The 22,005-nt window shown below is 42.2% G+C and overlaps 1 protein-coding gene across 1 annotated transcript in view; it reads right to left on the bottom strand.

Moving 5' to 3' along the window:
* Window positions 1-22,005, bottom strand: part of LOC145416044 (protein turtle-like) — a 208,945-nt gene that overhangs the window by 54,441 nt on the left and 132,499 nt on the right. Inside the window, exons 9-11 of the mRNA XM_080285144.1 lie at window positions 21,433-21,577; window positions 19,841-19,968; window positions 2,669-2,828 (exon numbers count right to left, since the gene is read on the bottom strand). Coding sequence (XP_080141270.1) covers window positions 2,669-2,828; window positions 19,841-19,968; window positions 21,433-21,577 — 433 coding nt within the window. The remainder of the gene's footprint in view (window positions 1-2,668; window positions 2,829-19,840; window positions 19,969-21,432; window positions 21,578-22,005) is intronic.

Below are 22,005 nucleotides of genomic sequence, written 5' to 3'. Positions count from 1 at the left end.
TACTAAGATTCTCTTTGAAATGTTGAGTCGTGACACATTTCTTTGAACTGCCCATGAGGCAAGTACAGAAAACATTGTTCCACACAGCTCCACTGTTACAGAATCCCTTGTTTCAATGCCTCCAACTCGGACAGTGACGAGTTCATTGACAATGAGGAAACCCCAGGCGCAGTAAGGCCATGTAATACTGATCGTCAGAATAAGGTAACGTTGTGAGGTTCCTATTTCTTTCCGGCAAAAGATGACCTTTACAAATGAAATACCCACCCGACAAAGTGACGCCGGGGAGGGCATGACACCCACCCCAAGAGGAGGCCATGGAGAGGCTCACATTGGCCCCGAGCTACACCAGCCCTCATCCTCAGCGGCCATATGCCCTTCTTCCACCCAGCCAGACCAACAGGAAGTGCACTGCCCAGGTGCATTACCCTCCAACCAGGACAGCACCCACAAAACTCAGGGTGGGACTTGTTTGCATATAGTCCCACGTAGGCCCTGGGCGGTAGAGTCCACCTGGCCAGCCATAACAAGAGGAGAAGAGACCACTGGTCCTCCTAGGCCTACGTACCCCAAGGGAAGCAGCAGCACAGTAGAGTCCACTGGACCTGCTGTAGAGGGAAAGTCCATTGGACCTCCCTCTTCTGCCACCCACTTTCGGAATTCCCCCACCTGTAGTCCCACTGAAGGGAGCAGAGGAAATGCAGAGTCCACCAAACCTGCCACAGAAGGGAAATCCACCGGATACTCCTTGGCTGCGACTTTCCCTTGGCAGCAGGACAGCGGTAAAGTCCACCGGACCTGCTGCTGGAGGCAAAAAGTCCATCAGACTTCCTCCTCCTCCGGCCCCCGGAATGGGTGGTGGCCCAGCAAAGTCCACCGGACTTGTTGGGCGGATGGAGAGTCCACCAGACCTCCTTCCTCCACTACCCCAGGAGGGAGCCTTGGAAGAATCCACCAGACCTACCAGGCAGAAGGAAAGTCCACCAGACCTCCTTCCACTGTCCTGGAGTGGAGTTCCAGCAGAGTCCATTGGATCTGCCAAGCCGAGGGAGAGACCACTGGTCGTCCCTCCTCCACTACCCCAGAGGCTCCCGGCGGGGGTGACATCCTTGGCTCAGCTCATCCCTCCAGAGGCCAGGCAAGATGCCCCTAACTCTTCCCCTGTACCACTAAGGGTGGAGATTGCTTCCCTACAGGACTTCTGTCGGAGAGTGTCTGGAGCGGATTTGTCGTGAGCCTGGGTGTCTTGTCCATGCAGCTGAGCCCCTGACACCCCCTGCAGCTGTTGGACTCCCCAAGAGCGAGTGGTTGCAGACGACCCCAGATGGCCTTCCCCTCCTGGAGAGACCACAGCCCCCGGACCTCAAGGGGCGCCCCAACAACCCCGGGCCTGGACCAGCCCAGACCCTCTGCCAGGACTCCCACCACAGCCAAGGGCAGGTGCCGAGCAGCGAGCCTACTGGCCCGATTTGGCCCCAGTCCCGAGGGCCACCACACCCCTAAGGCTCCCACCAAGAAAGGGCGTCCCACCACGCCGCCCTCCAGCCTACACCAGACACATGAGTGTGCAGCCCGAGACCAGCACCTCTCCCAAAAGCGCACCCCTGACGGCCCCCCCTCCCACACCTGGCCACCACCTGCACCTACCTATGATCTAGACACTGTGTGATTCTTGTGTCCCATACATAGTGTTGTACTGTGTTTTGTATTATGCAAGTCAACTTTATGTTTGTAAGGTAATATACGTGTAAGACTGGTTAGCCTGTGTTTGAGCCCTATAGTATTCCTTTGTTGTATGCTCTGTCCCGGTCCTGAACAAAGGAACCCAAGTCCATACCCGTATGCTGAGTTCAAGAAGTTGAACCCACAATACGCTGCATAACAACAAACATCCTCACACTGAGTACATAGTCAGAGTTCGCTACACTCCGAGGCAAAAGGGGTACAAGCACACTATTAGAATGGTTAATTCCTTCCTCATTCTGATTAATTTCAGGTGTATTGGTGATATCAGTGCAACCCACTGGAAACAGAAGGGCAAGGCTTACCCTCCAGCTTTGGCTTATCAACGACCCAATAAAGGTAGCAAAACACAAGCCCACCATCTTGTTAAACATCACACAGCCATCCATCATCCAGCACTTCAGGATCTTCATCAGGTCGTAGCAGGAGTCATACTACCCTCTCTTTTATAACAATGCAGCCTCAACCAGAATATCACCAAAGAAAAAGCAACACCATGATGAACATCATATTCATTGTGACACATCTTCATCCATTTACACAGCTTACAAAAAGACCTTAGCAAGTACAGTATCTCTGTTCACCCATTAATGCACACACCCGTACCTTCTCTTTGAAGAATCGTGTTACAGATTACTAGTACATAGGTTTCCGATAATTCCAAGGTACACAGTAGAAACATACTGTCATCAGAATTCCTCTTAGGTCTGGAAAAAAAAAATACAACTCAGACCAGTGATCTCCTCCTTGCATGTATGCAAATTTTGTCCTTTCTCTCCTGTATAGCATTTCCCCAAAACATTTTCATATTATGTCAACCCTTACTTATTCATCCTTTATGCAAGGCTTTTTTTGACCAGTTCTCTCTCTCTCTCTCTCTCTCTCTCTCTCTCTCTCTCTCTCTCTCCACTTGTAGCCTACTTACAGTTGACGGTCAGGTTGAGTGATGTACTATGCGCATCACCCTCCAAGTTAGAAGCAGCACAGGTATAGGGTCCCGCTTGGTGTCTAGTGATGCCTCGTAATGCCAGACTGTTCCCGCTCACCAGCACGCCCTTGCTGGGGTGGTGTACCAGGGGACGCATCTATGGAGACAGTATCAAGGATCTCGTTAGTGGAGGTGAGGAGTTTGGATTCGACCCTAGAATGGAAAGTTAGTGACAGTAGAGGATATTGTCCTCTAACTCTCAACACCAAACTGCATGCACATTACACATCACCATTCCTTTTCCAATAATCAGAGAAAACTGCATCTCAGCACCAAACCTCGGAGTCCCCAGGAGAGGGAGAGGCAATAAAAGCTCCCACCATGCACTCCTTTTCCAACTGAGATGCATGGAACTATTGTCTGAGTCACTCACTATTCATTTCTGCAGTATCCATGGCCATTTCTTTGATTTTCTCTCTGTTGAGTGCGATCTCTCTTCCTATACACCTTAGCTTCTCTTCCTCACTGAGACTCGGATGTCTGAGGCGAGTGAGTGATAGCAAACCTTTCTTTGTAACATCCTACTTTCCTTATACTCACTTCAAAGTCATGGGTGATTCTTATGTGTATGTGGGCAACAACATATCTTGCTCTGTTGTTTCTGAACTTGAATCCTCTGAATTCTCTACACTCTGACTTCAGCTATTCTGTCATTCTCAGATTAAATATATCTGTGTTGTGGACATATCCCATAATTCTACCAGTTATGAAAAATTCTTTGTCTATCTTACTTCCATGACAGAACACATGCTATCAGTTTTTGCCTCCTCTGAAATCTCTATGCTAGGTGAGTTCAGTGTTTACCACCACCTTTGACGCTCCTCTCCATTCACAGATCCACTTGGGAAACAAACATATATGAACATAAGAAGAGAGGAAAACTGTAGTAGACCAGTTAGCCCATGCTAGGTAGTTCCTAGAATAGTAGCCAAACAACCTGAAAGAGATAAGCATAGTAATAAAGAAGGATCTCCCCCGTCCTACAAACTCTCCAGCCGAATCCGCCAGGAAAAAGTCAGAAGGAACACCATGCAGTACAGAAAAACTGGCGCGGACATTTTATAGGAAAACGCGAAAGGAGAAAGGGGTCTATCATCATGCAGCCTGATAAGGAAAAAGAATTAATGAGTACTGGTTATTAGGAGATTTTATTACGGTATATCCAGCCATTGTTTGTCATATACACATCTAGCCTATGCTTGAAACTCTTAATGAAAGGGGAAGCATCTTCCTTACTAGGCAACTTATTCCATTCGGCCACTACTCTATTTCCAAACCAGGTTCTACCTATTTCCTTACTGAAACGGAATTTATCTAGTCTGAAACCATTACTTCTAGGTCTTTCCTTTACACTTTAAGTACCTTGCTACTATCTCCTTCATTTATTCCCTGCATCCACTTAAACACCTCAGTTAAGTCCCCCCTTTGTCTGTGCCTTTCTAATGAGTGCAAATTTAGTTTTTATTCCAGTATGTCTTCTTATGAAAGGGTCCGAACATCATGTATAATTCTTGTCCTTCTTCTCTGTACATTTCCTATTAAATTCATATCCATTCTATAGTACGGACTTCAAAATTGCACGGCATAGTCTGGATGTGGCCTATTTGTTTTCAGTGTAACTGTCATTCCAGCGAACTTTGGGCTTAATTTCTTCATGGCCACTTTTTCTAAGTCATCCTCCGACTTCTATATCACTAATAATGTTTTCTCGATTAAATAAAAGTAAATCTAGTATATTACTACTTTTAGTGGGCTCGCTGATATACTGATAAAAGAAATTACCCTCCACTACTTCTTGAAATTCTTCTGACTCTGCATTCCCCATCAGATTCTGCCAATCTATCCCGTGCATGTTAAAGTCCCCTACGATAATTACTGAGCTGGATCGTGCTGCATTCTAAATCTCCTCCAACAGATATCTGCTATCTTCTTTGTTTAATTTTTGAGGTCCGCATATGGCTCCTAAGACTAATTTCTCCCTGTTATTATAACTGCAGTCCAAACACTTTCAGTATCCTGACTGACTTTAATACTTGTGTTACTGTAACAATTTAAAGATTCTTTCACGTAAATGGATACCCTTCCCCCTTTCCTCCCAAGTGGTTAGACTGAAATATATATTATGCCTGGATCTGATATTCCACTAAAAATTCGCCAATCTCCCATTCACCCACGTTTAATGAATATCGGCAATATACTCACTCGATGTAGTGCTGCTCTCGGGTGTCTGCCCTTTCCTCTCCATCCTTCATTCCTTCCTTTCTCTTGTCTTTCTTTCCTTCATTCTTTCCTTGTCCTTCTGCCTACGGGTGACTTTCCACTCCCTCTTCTGTCTTTCTTTCCTTCATTCTTTCCTCTTCCTTCAGCCTGTGGGTGACTCTACACTGAGTGACAAGCCATATGGTTTCCTGTACACCAGGAAAGCATTTACTACGGTGGGTGGTAACCATATAACCAGATTTTGGCGCCTTGTGGTTTTAGTGGATAATTATTGCGCTCTAATCGGATTGAGCGGTGAAGGTTTATATCCAAGGGATGGTTGGGGTTGACTGCTCATGTAATACCACTCAGGGATGAGTGAGGCTGGCCACTCTCATCTTAAATGTCAGGACAACTGCCTAGCCCCGGGCTCCTACGCTCCTCATGGGGTAGTGTAGGATTGGATGATGGATGGATGGATTTTCTCAGCACTAGTATTAGCCTTTAGTTCGTCCATTTTGCTAAGTAGACTCCTTCTGTTGGTATACTGTAATTCACTCGCAAAATTTACATGCACTTATTACTTTGCGAAGTACTTCTATCATCTGCTTGTATTTATGGTGCTCGAGTGGATGTATCTACACTAATGGATCAATTTTCCTTCTTGTTTGTGCAAATTTGGTTCCATCTAGCTAAACCTAATGTGGATTTGCTACATCTTACAAAGTATCTAGCACTTAACTCCGAAAAAACTCCCCCAACTCCATATCCACAGAGCAAGCTAATGTAGGACCTCCCTGCCTACTAATTCGTATCCCATCCCAACTGAATCTATCCTAATTGATCAACAGCAGCTTATACAGCACCCCACCCATAACCTGGATCACCTTGGAGAGAGTTACAACATAACTGACCTAATTCTTATAACCACAGTAATCACTCGGGTATCTGAACAGGCTTTATACTAACCTCAACATTTTCCAAACCTCCATATTGGATAATTAAAAAATAATAATAAATAACAGCAAATACACAAATTCCTGAACAGCACCTTACCCAGCCATAATACACGTAAGTGTTGATGACAGTGAGGGCGAGATTTAGAAGGCAGGCCTATAAATTGGTGAGTAATGTAATGCACGTATACTGCACTGACAATTGTATTTTTTTAAAGCAACACAACGGAGGAAGGAAACACAAATACATAAATGAAATCCATACACAAGATTACTGGTGTCATCCATGAAAAATCCGTAGCAGTTGGATTTGAACAGCTGTAGTTTGAAGTTTGGGGGGAAACAACTCTGGGGAAGCGAGTTCCAAAGAGATGAAGTTCGGGGAATAAAAGAATTCTGATCGACAGAAGTTCTGCAATATGGCTGGGTAACATTCCAGTCATGAGCACAGCTAAACGCCTGTGTAGCGTGGGGGAAGACATGGAGAGTTGGCACAATGGATGCAACCTCGTCTGGGCATTTGCCACCAAAGTATCTGTAAAATAATGCAATGAAGGCAACACTCCTTTTTACCTGTAGTGAAGGTAGTTTATTTGTAATAGCAGGGGTAGTAACAATTCTAACAGCTTTGTTATTAATTTTGCTTAGTTGTTTTAGTGCAACCTCTCCACATCCATTCCACAAGAGTGAGCAATATGCCACCTGAGAGCACACATAACTCTTGTAAATTAAAGCTAACTGATCGTCAGTGAATTATGCCTAAAATACTAAATACTATGTTTGTCATTATCCGACGATCTTCTCCTTTTTTCTGCATTATCCGACCCTCCTTTGGCCCAATTATTACTGTAATGCTTCAGCTTACTCTGTCAATCTTTTCTCTCCATTTGGACTCTTTCAATTACAACCTTATCACCTTAACATGTCCTATCACTCCAGTACGGCCTGCGGACCTTTCCAACAAGCTGCAGCTGTGGCTCTTTGGAGCTACTGACTGAGAGGCCCTCAGGCAGTTCTACTTGGGTTTCAACTGGGATGATTAGTACTTCCATGGCCGAGAGCTATCTGAATGTGCCTCATGTATTTTGGAGGTTATTCCACGTATTATGGAGGTTATTCTGTCTGGCATGGAAGCATACATTGATTTCTCTTATCCTCTGACTAATCCAAATTTAAACTTGGTTTAATCACACTTGTTCTAATGCTGTCCACATCAAGGAAAAGCCTACAACAGGTACTGAAGCCAACCCATCCCTGAATTTCATCTCTGCCCAAAACCGTGCTAAGTTTGTTCTCCGCTCTGCTAAGAAAAATTTTATTTGCACTAAATTCTCTGCACTCTCCAACCCAATTTCTTATTGTTTCTTCTGGTACCTTGTCAACAACGTTTCTAACAACTTTATCAAACGTCCTTGCCTCCTCTTTTCCACTCTGATGGTTTTGTAACTGATTCTTCTACTGAAAAAGAAGAACTCTTTGCTCAAACTTTCTCCTCCAAATCCTCTGGTGGTTTTCCTCTATTGCATCCTCCTTCTGACTTCCTATGACTGACAGTAAAACTTCCTCAACTGATGTTCTCTCTGCCCTCATCGGCTTCATTACTAACAAGGGATGTAGGCCTGATGGGTTCCCCCCTGTTTTCCTCAAGAACTGTGCTTCTGCATCTAGAACATTCCTAACTAGACTCTCTCCTTTGTCTGTCGACTTGTATCTTTCCTTCTTCATGGAGCTTTGCTCAAATTCAACTGATCTCAATGAAAGGTGAACCTTAAGAGCCCTTTAACTATCGCCCAATTGCTTTAACAGTTGAATCTACTCTTTAAAAAATTTAACCCATCACGTCCCAAGCTATTAACACCTCCGACACCCACCAATCCCGAAGTATTTCTGAACATTTTTTTTTGGCTAAAACCTCCGCTTTTGGTGAGAAACATCAAAATTTCATAGAGAAATCGCTCAACTGAGGTTTAAAATACTCGATCCAGGTAGCAGTACATCCTTACCTGACTGGGTTTTCTAACAGGCTGGCACCAAAGAAAACGAGTTCTATGGGAGGGTAACTATTTCACACCACTCATAAACAGTATTTATTTATTTATTTGGTACGAATTTATATGTAGTACGAGAATATATTGGTTTTCAAACAGTAATATAGGCATTATAAGCATTGTTTCACTCACTAACCTGACCTTCTTTTACCACATTACCTGATCATCATTTCTGACTGTTTCTTCCTCTAATGCTATGTAAACTTTGTCCTCCACATTGTCATTGATTGGGGAATACCTCTGGCCCTGAATGTCTTTATTGGCCAGGTCACTGGTAACAGGTGAATTGCTGAGATAATGGCATGCAGGGGGGGGGTTATGCGTGTAAGGCATTGTCCCTGCTTGGCATCTTGTAGAGGAATAGAGGAAGGTGTCCCGTTTATACATACGAAAAATCATGTGCGAAAATTGAAAATTGTGCAAATGAGGGACCTTGCAATTTCACAACGTACCAGTACGTCATCGGGACTGACAAATGCAAAATGTTGCAACGTACCCATACGTCAACGGGGACGGGGGGGTTAAAGCACTTTTCTGTCACAACCTTCTTTCTGATCGTCAGTATGGGTTCCATCAGGGACGCTCCACTGACGATCTTCTCACCTACCTTTCAGACTCCCAGTCATCCTCCTTCTGGGACTTTGGCTAAGGCTTCGCCATTGCACTTGACATCTCAAATCGTTTGATCGAGTCTGGCATTAATCTTAAATCTCCAAACTGCCGTCCTACAGCTTCTATCCTATTATCTGTGCCTTCATCTCTAGTTTTCTTTCTGGTCGTTGCATAGTTGGTGTTGTAGATGGCCACCGTTCTTCTAGAGCAGCGGTTCTCAAACTTTTTAGTGGGTGACCCTATTTGGAATATTTCAAGACTTCAGGACCCACAGACAAAAAAAATCAGAGAGAGAGAGAGAGAGAGAGAGAGAATGAATGTAACCGGTGTATGGCCTATCGTAGTTACTGAGAATATGCTACTAGTGTAATAAGGATAATTATAATATCAGTTACATAAATAAAATAGGCTTACATTGAAAGCATTAGGACTATTCTATGTCCCTGGGATCCATCAAAATTCCTCTCGCGACCCAAACCCAAACTTTGAGAATCACTGTTCTAGAGCTACCAGTAGTGATGCCCGTCAGGGTTACGTCCTATTACCAACTCTTTTTCTTCTATTTATCAATTACCTTCTAAAATGTACATTTAACCCTATCCATTCATACACTGATGACTCCTCCAGTCTTCCCATTTGCTTCTCGCAGCGTCCATCTCAGCAGTTACTTCAACAAAAGATGGGGCTATGACACACCTTATCTTTGACTTGGTTCATATCTCTGACAGAGTAAAAGTAATCTGTTTTTTTATGCACCAGAAACTCCGTTCTTACAGTTTTCGACCCATAAGAATCTTCTGCAAGTGGATACTATACTTTTTAAAAATCTTCAAATAAGTTCTGCATCAAATTTTAACATGCTCTGGGTATATTCTCTCGGAATTTATTTTGGAAGATTGTATTACTTCTCTTATAAAACCTGTTTCCAAGAGATTAGGTATGCTAAGCCGACTCCATGCCTTCTTTATGTCCGTATCGTTATTGGGTTTTTTCTCCCTTGTGTCGGGTACAACATTCATGTGTGGGAACGCTCCTCACATACAGCCTTTCTGAACAAGGTGGAGTCAATGGTTTTTCGTCCCATTAAAACTCCTCCTCTTGCTGGCTTTCTTTAACTCTTGTCCCTTCGATGCACTGTTCCATCATTATCTCTTTTATATCGCTGCTTCAAAGGTAACTGCTCTTGTGAATCTTCTGCTTGCATCTCGGCACCATTTTGGCAGGTACATAGTGCTCGTCTGGCAGCAAACTCTCATCCCTTGTGTACCCATCTCTATAATCCAAGAGTTAACCATTACTCCCCTTTCTTTTTTTTTTTATTTATTTTTTTTTTTTGTATGCAACGGGTTAGCTCTGGAGCTGTCTTTCACTGTCTGCATTTTCTATTGCCTATGACCCCCAGTCTTTTACAAGCAGTGTGTCCATGCATCTCGATATGAACCGGTCTTGAATTTGATTTTTTTTTTTCCTTCGAGGGAAAATATTTCGAAAGTGTGCCCTCGGTTGCTTTCTCCTTGCTTAAAGAAAAGGGTTTAACTGCTACTGTGTGACGAGAAAAACAAGCTTTTGACAAATAACGAACGGTACTAAAAAATTACTGGTGTAAAATGGTGCAGGGAAGCGAGTTTAAACTCTGATGAGAAAGCAGATGAATGTGATATGGTAAAGCAGGCCGTCTCGAGAGAAAATTCGATAACAGGAAAAAGAGGAGGTCTGAGCAAGTGGATAAATAGGTGAAAAGCAAAGACGAGGCTATGATAAGTTGGTGGGTTGATGTAGTTGTTGGATTTAGGGGCGTCATGATGTGGCTATAATTAAAAGAGTGGCGAAATGACACTGGAGAGAAGTAATTTATTCCGTTACATCCTCTCATGCATCTTCATCTTCGGACACATCCAGATCAAACATATTCTCACTTATTGGCCAAAATATGCACTCGAGCAATTGTTTATGCCTTGAGTTTGGCGTATATATATATTTTTTTTTCCAATTTCAAAGCTGCTATATCTCTCCTTTACACTCTCTCATGCCTCTCATACTATGAAGCAAATTACTTAACTCTCACCATCCTTGTTTAGATCACAAAAAGCGATGTCTCTTATTGTGGCGCTCGTTCAGTCCTAAATATTAGTAAAATAATAAAAAAGTTATCGTATTTGCTCTTTAAGACTCCCATGATGTTGTTCCTTGTCCTTTCGAAGGATATGTGTACTACATAAAGCAATCTGACCCTCTTTCCTACCAGCTTCCATTTTTTATTCGTATTTTTTATTGAAGATATATTTTACTGTATGATAAACAGTGTCCCACTATATATATATATATATATATATATATATATATATATATATATATATAAAGAGATAGAGAGAGAGAGAGAGAGAAAGTGGTAGCCATGGGAATATAAATGAGAGTGGTGATATTGGCATTTTCAGGTTTTATATCAGGGAGGTGTGCCTTCACCCCTGCTCTCTCTCTCTCTCTCTCTCTCATAAAACTGCTACACGGCCACTATTCCCGCTTAACACACACAACTGGAGCTTATTTGAAGCTGATGCCACAGTAACATGTCGCCTAACATCTGCGACTATTCTTCGATGGATATTATTCACACAACTACGAAATATGCACAGTTGCTGCTCCTAGTTCTTAATGTGCTCTGAACCATTGACTTGGTTTTTTCAACTGGCATTCATATGTCTACATAAATCCCCCCCCCCTCTCTCTCTCTCTCTCTCTCTCTCCTGTGTGTGTGTGGGGTGCGTGGGGGGGGGGATGATAGTGTGTGTGTGTTGGTGCAGGATAAGCTTCTACTAACACTGCAGTGCCGTTGTATCCTTCATTATTGTATACGAGTGTGCTCCTGCCGGCATTATGCTGCAGTATAATGTTACCCCGGCTGCTACCTCTGCTGATATAATTATCATAACAATTACTTTTCCTTATGGGGCAGTTCTTATGTAAGTATGGCTATCACTGCGATTATTCAGAAATATTATCCATATTAAACATATATCAACAGTCACATCTCTACTCGCCTGAATGCTAATAGTAATATTGAACCGAAAAGCAAATCTGAAAATAAATAATATGCAACAAGGTTGGATGGAAAGGCTGTGCTCTCGAAGCACTGGTGTAGTGTGTATTGTAGCGGCCGGTTTGCACACGCCTGATGGACTGACATCTCTCCTGTACATATTCTAACCATGCTTTACGGGACCGGAAGAAATACTGATCCAATGGGCCCAGGAACATCATTATCTGTCGGTAGAAACATGACTACAGATGTAAAAGTTTTTAGGAGTGTAGGGTGAGAGTGTTCATGTGGAAACTGTGTTGAAGTGCTTGTGTTACTGAGTAGATATGTTTTTTTAATCAACCTTGACAGGGTGTGTACATGTAAGAATACATGAAAGGATGTACTTTTACAACCATTTAAGTGTCCATCCTAGGATGGGAATTAACCCAGTGAGGAGAATTAGCACATGCTCTACCGACATTCTCGCCAGAAGCTCATTTTCTATAGTAATTTCTACATACAAATCGTTAGTGAAAAGTGAAACACTTATGCTGATGGGTCTCCTTGCGACATTTTATACCTAATGTTAAGGAAGGTGGGGCCGCAAAGAATCCCACACTTCTATTTCTAGTGCTAGTTGCGTAAGGCAGTGATATCTTCTCTCTTATGCAAAGATGAGCCCGTGAAGATATCTCACCCTTCTGAACTCCATTTTTTATTAAAAGCTCTGTGTTGATACAGTTTCTAGTTTTACAATTTCCCATTTTAAACGCAAGGAAAAGGAGAGTAAAGGCTAGAAGCCCTCAATATTGTTTCCTCCAAGAAAAATAAAAACAAGATAACAGAGAGCTAAATTCAAGTTCCGTTCATCTCGAGATGCCTGGACACACTGCATTTGAAAGACTGGAGGCCATAGGCAAGAGGAAATACAGAAAGAGGAAGGCAGTTCCTTAGTTGACTTGATGCATACATGAAAGACTGGGAGTGTCGATTAATTCTTGCATTAGAGAACTGGAAATATAAAATGAGAGTTTGCCGCTAGACGGGTGCTATGCTCCCCCTGTAATGGTAATGAGATGCAAGCAGTCAGTTTCGAGTAGCTAATTCCCTTGCCTTGATCCGCCTCTGTCCTGAAGCACTGTTGCTATAGAGGACTCAGATGAATCCGAGGTGCAGAGGTTCAGTGAAGCTAAACTTCACCTAAAGGGATGAAACTTAGTGATGGCGGGTAACATTGCAGGCTTCTAGAGTGAGGAAGGCGTAGCTATGCTCAGCAAGGAAGAGACTCTCTTTTGTGGGGCTTTCTGCATGAGAGGCTGAAGCATATCAACGGATGGCATTTACAATGTACTTAAAGAGGGATAAGGGGTGCTGGCTCAAGCAGGCTTTAGGGTTGACTGGTAGGATACAAGTAGCCTTGGTAACCATGCTACTCATGGGATATTCAGGGGTTCTTCCCCATGAGCGTCTTTTATAGGAGGCAGTGTTACCAAAATAGAGTCAGCAGGGACCTCCCTCGTTTGCATGCTTAGTCAATGACTTTCAGTCACCGTGAGGACTGACTGTATTACAGGTTATAACAGACTCGGATGAGGCATGTTGCAGACGTGAGGTACTTGCCAAGAGGCAGGAAGCCAGTTGTGTTCTGCTGTTCTCCGTGATATCGACATTTTTTATTCAAACCTGGCAGATGAGTTGCCAGAAATCGTTGGTGTTATGAAGATTTGGGTGTGAAGCGGCCTGGGAAACTTTACGTTAACACGTACGGTTTTTTATTATTAATTGCCTCAACTGTCTGCTTTGGGCACAACAGCACAAAAAATACCAGTGTGTAGTTCCTAAATTTGAATGTTTACCCGTTCTTTACTCTGATGTACAACAATAATAGTGTGCAATTATTTGGTCCCTGCAACTACAACTATTTATGTTATAACTGCACCACAGAAAGGGAATCATAGCTGCACCCTTGGCCATCCATGTAACATACCATGATAGTCATGCAGCGATGGCTCTTGAGCACCCTTATGCCACCACAAATAGATTTTTTTTAAATTTCAGAACAGATATATTAAATGTTTATAAGCATTTATCTTTAATCTCTATGCTACTGTACCTGAAAGACCTCCTAAACTAGGCAAAACATAATGCTAACATGATAAAAGACAATCGACAAAAACCTGATACCCGTATATTCTTTTTTTTTTTTTTTTTTTTCCAGAGAGTGTTTCCATTCTCCACCGGGACTGATGGACTGTAGATATTGCCTCCAAAAAAGTTAATTGTAATGGAACAAGAACAGGTCATCTTTCACAGTTTTGTACCGATTTACAACAAACTTAGTGGAACGGTACAGGGTGAACAAAAGGTAAAATAATTTAATCTTGAGAACAATCAGTCTAAATTAATGGTATGAGGACAGCGTGAAACATTTGGTCCTTAAACTCAAACTTTTTTTTATTTGTTTCGGACAAAATATGGATGAAATGTTTAGAGTTACAGGATATCAAACTATTATTCTGAGAAGGATTTGACCCAATCTGGGTTAAATTTAGTAGAAGGGTTAGAGATCATGCACGGATGAATTTCAGGTTAGAAAAATCACCAATGGTCAAGGCCACAGCAAGGTCAAAAGATCAGTCATAGTCAGACTGTGAAACAGAGACGTTCTGCTCTCTCGCCACTCCTTTTCGTTATATCTAGAAATTATGCAGCTCAAAAGACACTTTTTAAGTGGGAGAGCTTTAATAAGAGCCTTCATTAAATCTTTCACTACTTTGACTATCTTCTTGAGATAAATGACTTACGAAAAGCTTTGGAATTTCTAAAAATCAGTGGAACATGAATAAAAACATAATATAAAATGTTTGAAGATGTAGGAATGGCAGTGTGCCCCAAACCATCGGAACAAGATCAAGGCAGTGAAAGGACACATAACCCCATACCTACATTTTCTTTAGTACCCCAGTACTTGCCGTTATGGTGTGGAATAAGTGTACTTGAAAAGTGTCATGTTAATGGCATATCTGTAAACCAACCATGCAATGCGCAAAGGTATACCACGAGAATGTAGGGATCGGATTATATGTCTTTTTACTGCACTGACCTTGTTCAGCACACTGTCATCCTTACGACTTTAGAAATTTTACAGAATATATTTTTATAATAAATCAGTGCTACTACATGTTCTTGAATATGTGTTCACTGTACATTTTGCTTTTATTTCTCCCGTGTCGTTTATTTACACAAAATATTTACTTATCCTCTCTAAACATGTTTTTCCCTCTGAAGGTTTAGTGAAGCCATATTCTGGTAGAACTTCCAGTCACCATTGCCTCATGGTCTACATCCATTAGGCAAACGAATGCTGAATCCAGTAAGAGGAATTATAAGTGGCTCCTCATGTAAAGCATGATTTGACAGCTGAGCAGATACATTTTTTCGCACTTTTCTTCATTGACAACCAATGAGAAACATATAATTTCGTATTTTTATTAAGCGGGAGTAAGCTCAGTGAGTGATGCGAGCAAACAAAGCGAAGCAATGTTTACATTCAGCTGAGCAATGACCGGTCCAACACAACCCGACCCGGCCCCACCCGACAGGGACTGACAGCGATGTTTTTCAAAGGCTATTAACTTTTCTACTCTGTGAGATAGAGAAGAGATTCCTTCAGCAAGTAGTAGATATGTTCAAAAAATTTCTTATTAGCTATATATTTACTCCTGAGACGAAAGAAACCTCTTGCAATCGCAGCTTTCCAAGGGAGCTTACCGAGGGCTTCAGTTGACATGCCCCACTATGAAATCGAGTTTAAGGTTCCTTGTTGTAACACTGTTTTCTTGCATGAATTCTAACATGTAAATAACCGATATTACGCTCATAACTTTACGTGAATGTTTTTTCTGTGTTTTAGGGGGTGAAATGTGTGTACATGTATGTGAGAGGGAGAACGCGTGAGAAAGTAAATATTTTAGCTCAATTAATCTTCTGTCAGTGTTCAACTGCCTCACCAAAAAGAGTGAAAGTTTAAAACAAGATGAAATTATGATGACAGGCGTATGTGCAAACACTCGCTCGTTTCGTCACGCGCTCATAAAACGCACTTTACTGGTGTATTTTCTCCATGATGACACGATCAGAAGCATTGAGCATCTGGTCCAGTCCCATCTGATAATGGCAGGAACCTTCACTGATGCACAGTCAGGGAAATTTCCGCATTACCCACCTCCCGAAGCACTGGTGTGAGACGGTGGATGTGAAGCGGCAGCCAGACCTCATGTGTCTGGTAACTGTGTGAAGGAGGGGGTGGTGGGGGGACTGGGGGCAATGGAGGGTTTGGTGATAGGTTGGGAATCACACGTAAGTCCGCAATGTGTCGCTTGGACAGTGTGTTTGAGTTAATTTAGTATGGATAGATGACAATATGATGCTGGAATTTTGTTTTAAAAATTACGAAATGTCTGTAGAGTTTGTGTTGTCAGGAAAGTTTGAAAGTTTGCTGGGTTCGGACAGAGGTTTTAATGTTTTCATTCCCTATCGAATTTAACATGAGTCGTTTCCCCAATGGATATTTGGAACGATAGAATATATATATTTATAATTTGTGTTGACTCGAAAACAAAACGACAATATATATATATATATATATATATATATATATATATATATATATATATACTCGTATGTATCCCATTGGAGCCCAGTGTCCAGAATATTGGACAAAACTGGGATTTTTCAAGTCTTTATAAAGCAGGGAACCCCCGGGTAGGGACCTATGAGCTTCGCGACTATGAGCTGATAGGCGGAGGGCGGTACACTTGGTACCCGCCCGGTGCCATGCCTCGCCCAGCACCCCTGGGATCCAATGGGATATAGTAATTCTTAAAAATTTGTTTAATTATTTATCCTCTGTCATCCCAGTAAAAACATCCGCCTGCAAATATTTCCTGTGTTATTCTGGTAATTATTCATTTCGAATTTAGTGTCTAGGGTTGTGTGTAATAATAAATAAAAAAAAATAATCTATATGAGCGTTTAACAGACTTCTCGTTTTCCTTCAGACCGAATGACATGGAAAGTCCTAATTATAAGATTAGTCTCTGTAACTATCATTCCTATCGAACATTACAAAACGAAGGCAAAGACGCATACCTTTGAGAGTAAACATGTATTGTATATGCAGTAATGTAGACAATCTCAGAGAACAGTGTGATTCCATACAAACAACATACTGCTTTTGCACTTTGAGAATACGTCGGACGCATTATCATTAGCTATTGATACTGTGACGTGAGGTCACCCTCCATCCCACTCACAGTTACCAGGCATGTGAGGTCTGGCTGCTGCTTCCTGACTATTTGTCCATCACCAATGCTCCGAACAGTGGGTAACGCGGAACTTTCCCTGACTGTACATACTGCATTCTCATTCTTTATTTTCATCCTTTCCCAGGAATGGCCGCCATAAACCATCCCTAATAACACAGCGACACATGACTGGAGAACCTAATGTCAACTAAAGATCCCCTCCATTTCCCAAGAACCATCAGACATTAAAACGTCCATATTTGCATAATCTAATATATGCATGCTTGGCTGAGTTGTTATCTACTATAAAGAATGAGAAATAGTTCAATAGTGGAGTCATGGCAAACTTCTTGCAGAATACTCTTCAGTCAGATTATGACATATATACACGAGCCTCACTTCGTGCAGTGCACAGCATAGCACTTGACAAAAGCAACTTCACCTGGGCAGTGGCTGAGTATTCTTCCTCTGGCGATCCATATTTTAAAAGCAATAATATGTGAGAGTTTTTGCTCGATGAAGTCTGACGCTTTGTATCTTAAGTATTAGAGATGTCAGCCAGTCTGAAAAACCATCTCCTCTTCAGTTTTCGCTTCCCTGGCATATGCAAAAGATCCACGTTCGATTTACTGCTTGCTACACTGGACAAAAACTGGACTGACTCATTCGCTGACTCGAAACTCCCCATCAGCAATAAGGTACATTAAGGTGCTTAAAAATGGATTTCGGAAATCATGATTCCAGAACCCACCGTTTTATGACAATTGATGTAAAAGTATCGTATGGAAGTTTTTACAAGAATTAAATAATACGTATAGGTTCCTCAGGCATATAGTGTCCTAGATGTATGGATGAAGTGACCCACTGGGTATCTATGCCTTATAGTCCGGTCGTTCTGGTTTGATTTCTTTTCCATTATTAAATGAAAACAGTTTATTTCTGCCTTCGTATTTGCTTTAAGGATTTGAGATTCAGAGTTTGCATCGATTGCGAGTGGAATTTGGTCTAAGCCAAGGCTTTGGCTCGTTGGATCACTCAATCCCTCCTTCCCCGGGCAGAAGCCTCCATCGAGAGGAGAGATGCTAAAGATCCTGTTCCAACTTTAATCTATTTATCTATATACCTAGGCTGCTTCCCCTCAGGAATAGCTGGGTAGCCGAGACGGGATGACACGCTCCCAGTTTACTCATCCACACACACACACACACACACACACATCTTCACTGTGAAGAAAAACAGGACCCTGACTGAGGGCATCATCATCACATCCTAGTCAGAGATGGAAATATAGCACGATGAAAATTTTTCGACAAAATAAGAACCCAATGTCTGCAGAGACCTTCGTCTTCATGATTGCAAGGTCTTGAGAGAACATCTCAAGGATGAATGAGACAAACTTACACAGCCAAACTTAATTCATGGCGGGTTACATGACCTATTTCCTATTCCTTACAAGCATGCTTTTGCTCTCATCAGTACTCTTGATAACAGAGGATTTTTGACTGCTCATAGTAAGACAAGTCGAAAAGAGGAAATGGGACTGTTGCAGAAAAATTATGAAAAAATGGCAGTTAGGAAGCAGACGCGAATAAAAGCTGAGGCAGAAAGGCATGAAAGGGAAAAGCAAGAAATAACACTCAGAGTTTTTATGCAGCATTAAAATTATTAGTTTCTTCAAGCCAAAATGTAGAACAATAGATTAAGAAGATGCTAGCAAAACATCCATGAAAGAAAAGCAGATGGTACAACTGAAATAAGTTCTGATGTTGCAACAGCTCTGGAACGTACACAGACAAATGACAGGCAAGAAAGCCATATTCTTATTCCTTTTGCTCCTCAGATGGGACAGGATGTGTACGAGCTGTGTCATAGTTCAAGTGGCATTCTTGAAAGTCAGTATGGGGAACAAGTGCTAAAGAGATCAAAGCTTTAGTTACCACACAAGTCCTTCTTCTCCTGCACTGGGATGGAAAATTAATGATGGTTTTGGCTGGCAAGGTAGTGGTAGACCGCTTGTCAATTCTTGTCTAGTGATAAAACCTGCAGGCTTCTTGCAGTCTAAGCTAACAAATTTTAAATCAGCTGAAACACCAAAGGTTACGAGGCAGATTCAAAGCTTTGCCCTTTGACACAACAGCAGTCAATGCAGGAAACTCGTGGTGGTGCGTGTGTTCAAACTGAACAAAACATTGGACGAGATCCAATTTACATTGCTTGCTGCCATCGCATTCTGAATTTTTTCCTTGAAGCTGTATCCTCTCCACCGGAGGAACAAGATCATGCATGAGCCCTGGTGTTAAAATCTTTGAGGCGTTCCGCAATTTGTGGCCAACTCTGAACGTATGGGAATACATAACAGGCGATGCCGACCCTGAGACCAGTTCTTCTCCAACCATGATCCGATGAAATCATGCAACTAACACAGCCCAGGAAGACTTTCACTTTTTTCACTTTCAACAGGTTTGAACATCGTTCTGCAGACTTTAGTAAATGATGATAAGGATTTGGTGCAGGCAATGTTGTCTTTTTTAGCTACCTTATTGTGTACAAAGTGTAAATCTTAGAACTTTGGTGTCTCTGAGCAACTGCATTAATTTCATTTAAATTTTACAGCTTACATTTAAATAAACCTCATGAAATAATAAGTTAGTCATTCCGACACAGTTCAATTAAAATTCACCCTCTATATTTTAAAAGCACCCTGCAGTACATACTTCATCGGCCATTGTTGTATTACCGTCAGAACTGCGCCGTCGTTTGGAAGGGTTGTGTTTTTACTGTACTTGACAATCTCGAGAATGTGGGCTGGTGCACACTGACAAGACAGAGTAAGCATCACTGCTGAGCGGTTGTGAGCAGGAAAAACGTGCAAGGGGAAAAATGCAACACCGCCTACAGTGGGTTACGATCAAAGAAATTGCATTGGAAACCAGCGGCTAATAGTTCCGATAAATAAAATCACAACATACATTCCTGAACCATGCTATCTTGTAGGTTGGAGGGTTCGAGTCCACTTTGCAGTTGAAGTAGACGTCCTCGCCCTCTCGCACCACAGATGACACCCCTCGTCCCAGCTCCAGCGACACCACAGGGGGATCTGGGAGTGAGGATAAGAAGGGATGAAATCGTGACACGGAGCTTAAAAATAATGGAGAGACGGAAAAAGGGTAGAAGAATTAGGGAGAGAGAGAGAGAGAGAGAGAGAGAGAGAGAGAGAGAGAGATACAGGAAAGAGGCGGGAAGAAGAACAAGGAAAATAAGATGAAAACAAAGAAGAATGCGAGAGGCCTTGCGAGAGCTAATTGGATAAAAGTGGGATGACAGGGTATCAGAGAGGGATTTGGAAAACACGCAGGGAAACGGAGAGGATGAGGAGTGAAGAAGAGTTTTGGTGAGACACGCAACAGATTAAGGACAAAGTGGATGATATGGTGGAGTGATAGAGGTGGAATAACCGAGAGTAGCGGAATCAAATGCGAGGCATGGGATAGAAAAGGGAAAATAAGGAAGAGTGAACAGAGATGAATTGATGTTAAGAAGTACTTTCTTTTCATCCCTGTCCACACTGTCTCATCTCCACCTCGTAAAATTTGGTATTGCGGTCACAGATTATATTCTACCAAACAGCCTTGAGAGGGCCATTATATCTGTCGTTTTGGCTTTCCTTTGTACTAAATGGGAGAAAGAGGTAGAAGAGAGGGTCGGAAGTTAATAAAGACGGATGTACGGAAGAGAGAGAAGATAATACCAAGCAAAGATGGGCGGACGAAAAACGCAGTGGAAAAGAGAATACGCGAAAGAGTGGGGTACAGCACGGAAAAAAAGCTAGGGTTAAGGAAGAATAGCCGGGTTGGTGGGGTTGTATATATATATGTGTGTGTGTGTGTGTGTGTGTGTGTGTGTGTGTGTGTGTGTGTGTGAGAGAGAGAGAGAGAGAGAGAGAGAGAGAGAGAGAGAGAGAGAGAGAGAGAGAAAGATTATCCTATGAATTCAACACCGGCTTCCAATACTCCTAGCAATGAAGGGTGAGGGCTGGAGGATGAAAACGCTTTTATCCGACATTTGGGGGTAACAGAATGAAACAAGGCGGAATTACTGCATCTTGCTAAGCCGGGGTAAAGGAGAAGATTATGCAGAGAGGTGAAACTTGGATAAGTGAAATTTTCATGCTATCAGAGACACAGCACAGTATACTAAAAATATACTGTCTTACTTATGAACACTATTTGTAAGAGTTATGTTCAGCTACGGAGATTCATAATAATAAATAATCTGGGTGAATCCATATGAGGGCATGCGTCCAATTAACACAAACGAATATATTTATCAACTAGATCAGCATGAAACTGATGATTAAACTTTATAGCAGAAGCAAGTGGTAAAGAAAATCATATTCTGCTGGTATAAAACGGATGGTAATAATATGGTTATTGTTATCGCAGTAGAAACTGACAGAAAGACCTTAAAAAAAAGGACAGCTAAAAAGGTCAGTAAATATGAATAATTTAAATATGCTACAATCATTTACTGATTACTAAAAATAGTGCATAAAGGTACATACAAGTAACGTTGAGGAGAGTGGAGTCCTGTTTAGGTGAAGCTGGAAAGAGTGGGTTTGTGGCTGTGCACGTAAGTCGCTGGCCGTGCTGTTGTCGAGCCCCCGTCACTACCACTAGGGACGTGCTGGTGTTGACGCCGTGATCAGTCTGTGGGGTGCAGCAGGCACATACTAGGACAAGGTTGAAACATGGAGGGCCGGGGGTGGGGGAACAGGTATTGCAGTGAAACCCAGCCAAGACTGACCTAAGCAGGTTAACACCACGGATTAAGTGGGAGTATAATAGGGACAGGCAGGACTGGGTGGGAGTGGCTAAACACAGTATAAAATTGAACAGAGATCGGTTGGCCAGGAAAGAAATCAACTCAAAGGGGGGGGGGGAGGAAGAGATGAGAAAAATGTGTGGCATCAGGGTTGAACACGGGAGATGAGGTACAAGACTGGTATGGAAATGAATAATGTAGGTGGGAATTAGGTAAAGCAGCCTTGTAACACTTTGTGCTGGATCTAGTACTCCTCGTTCAATTTAATCTCGCTCAAGCCATTTCAACATTTTCAGAGGAAAAATAAGCGCTT

Source organism: Coenobita brevimanus, chromosome 104 (genome assembly GCF_032717465.1).
Source record: "Coenobita brevimanus isolate Jiangsu-jjx chromosome 104, ASM3271746v2, whole genome shotgun sequence".
Lineage (NCBI taxonomy): Eukaryota > Metazoa > Arthropoda > Malacostraca > Decapoda > Coenobitidae > Coenobita > Coenobita brevimanus.
The sequence above is the reverse complement of the archived record's forward strand: the minus strand, read 5'-3'. Positions and strand labels throughout refer to the sequence as shown.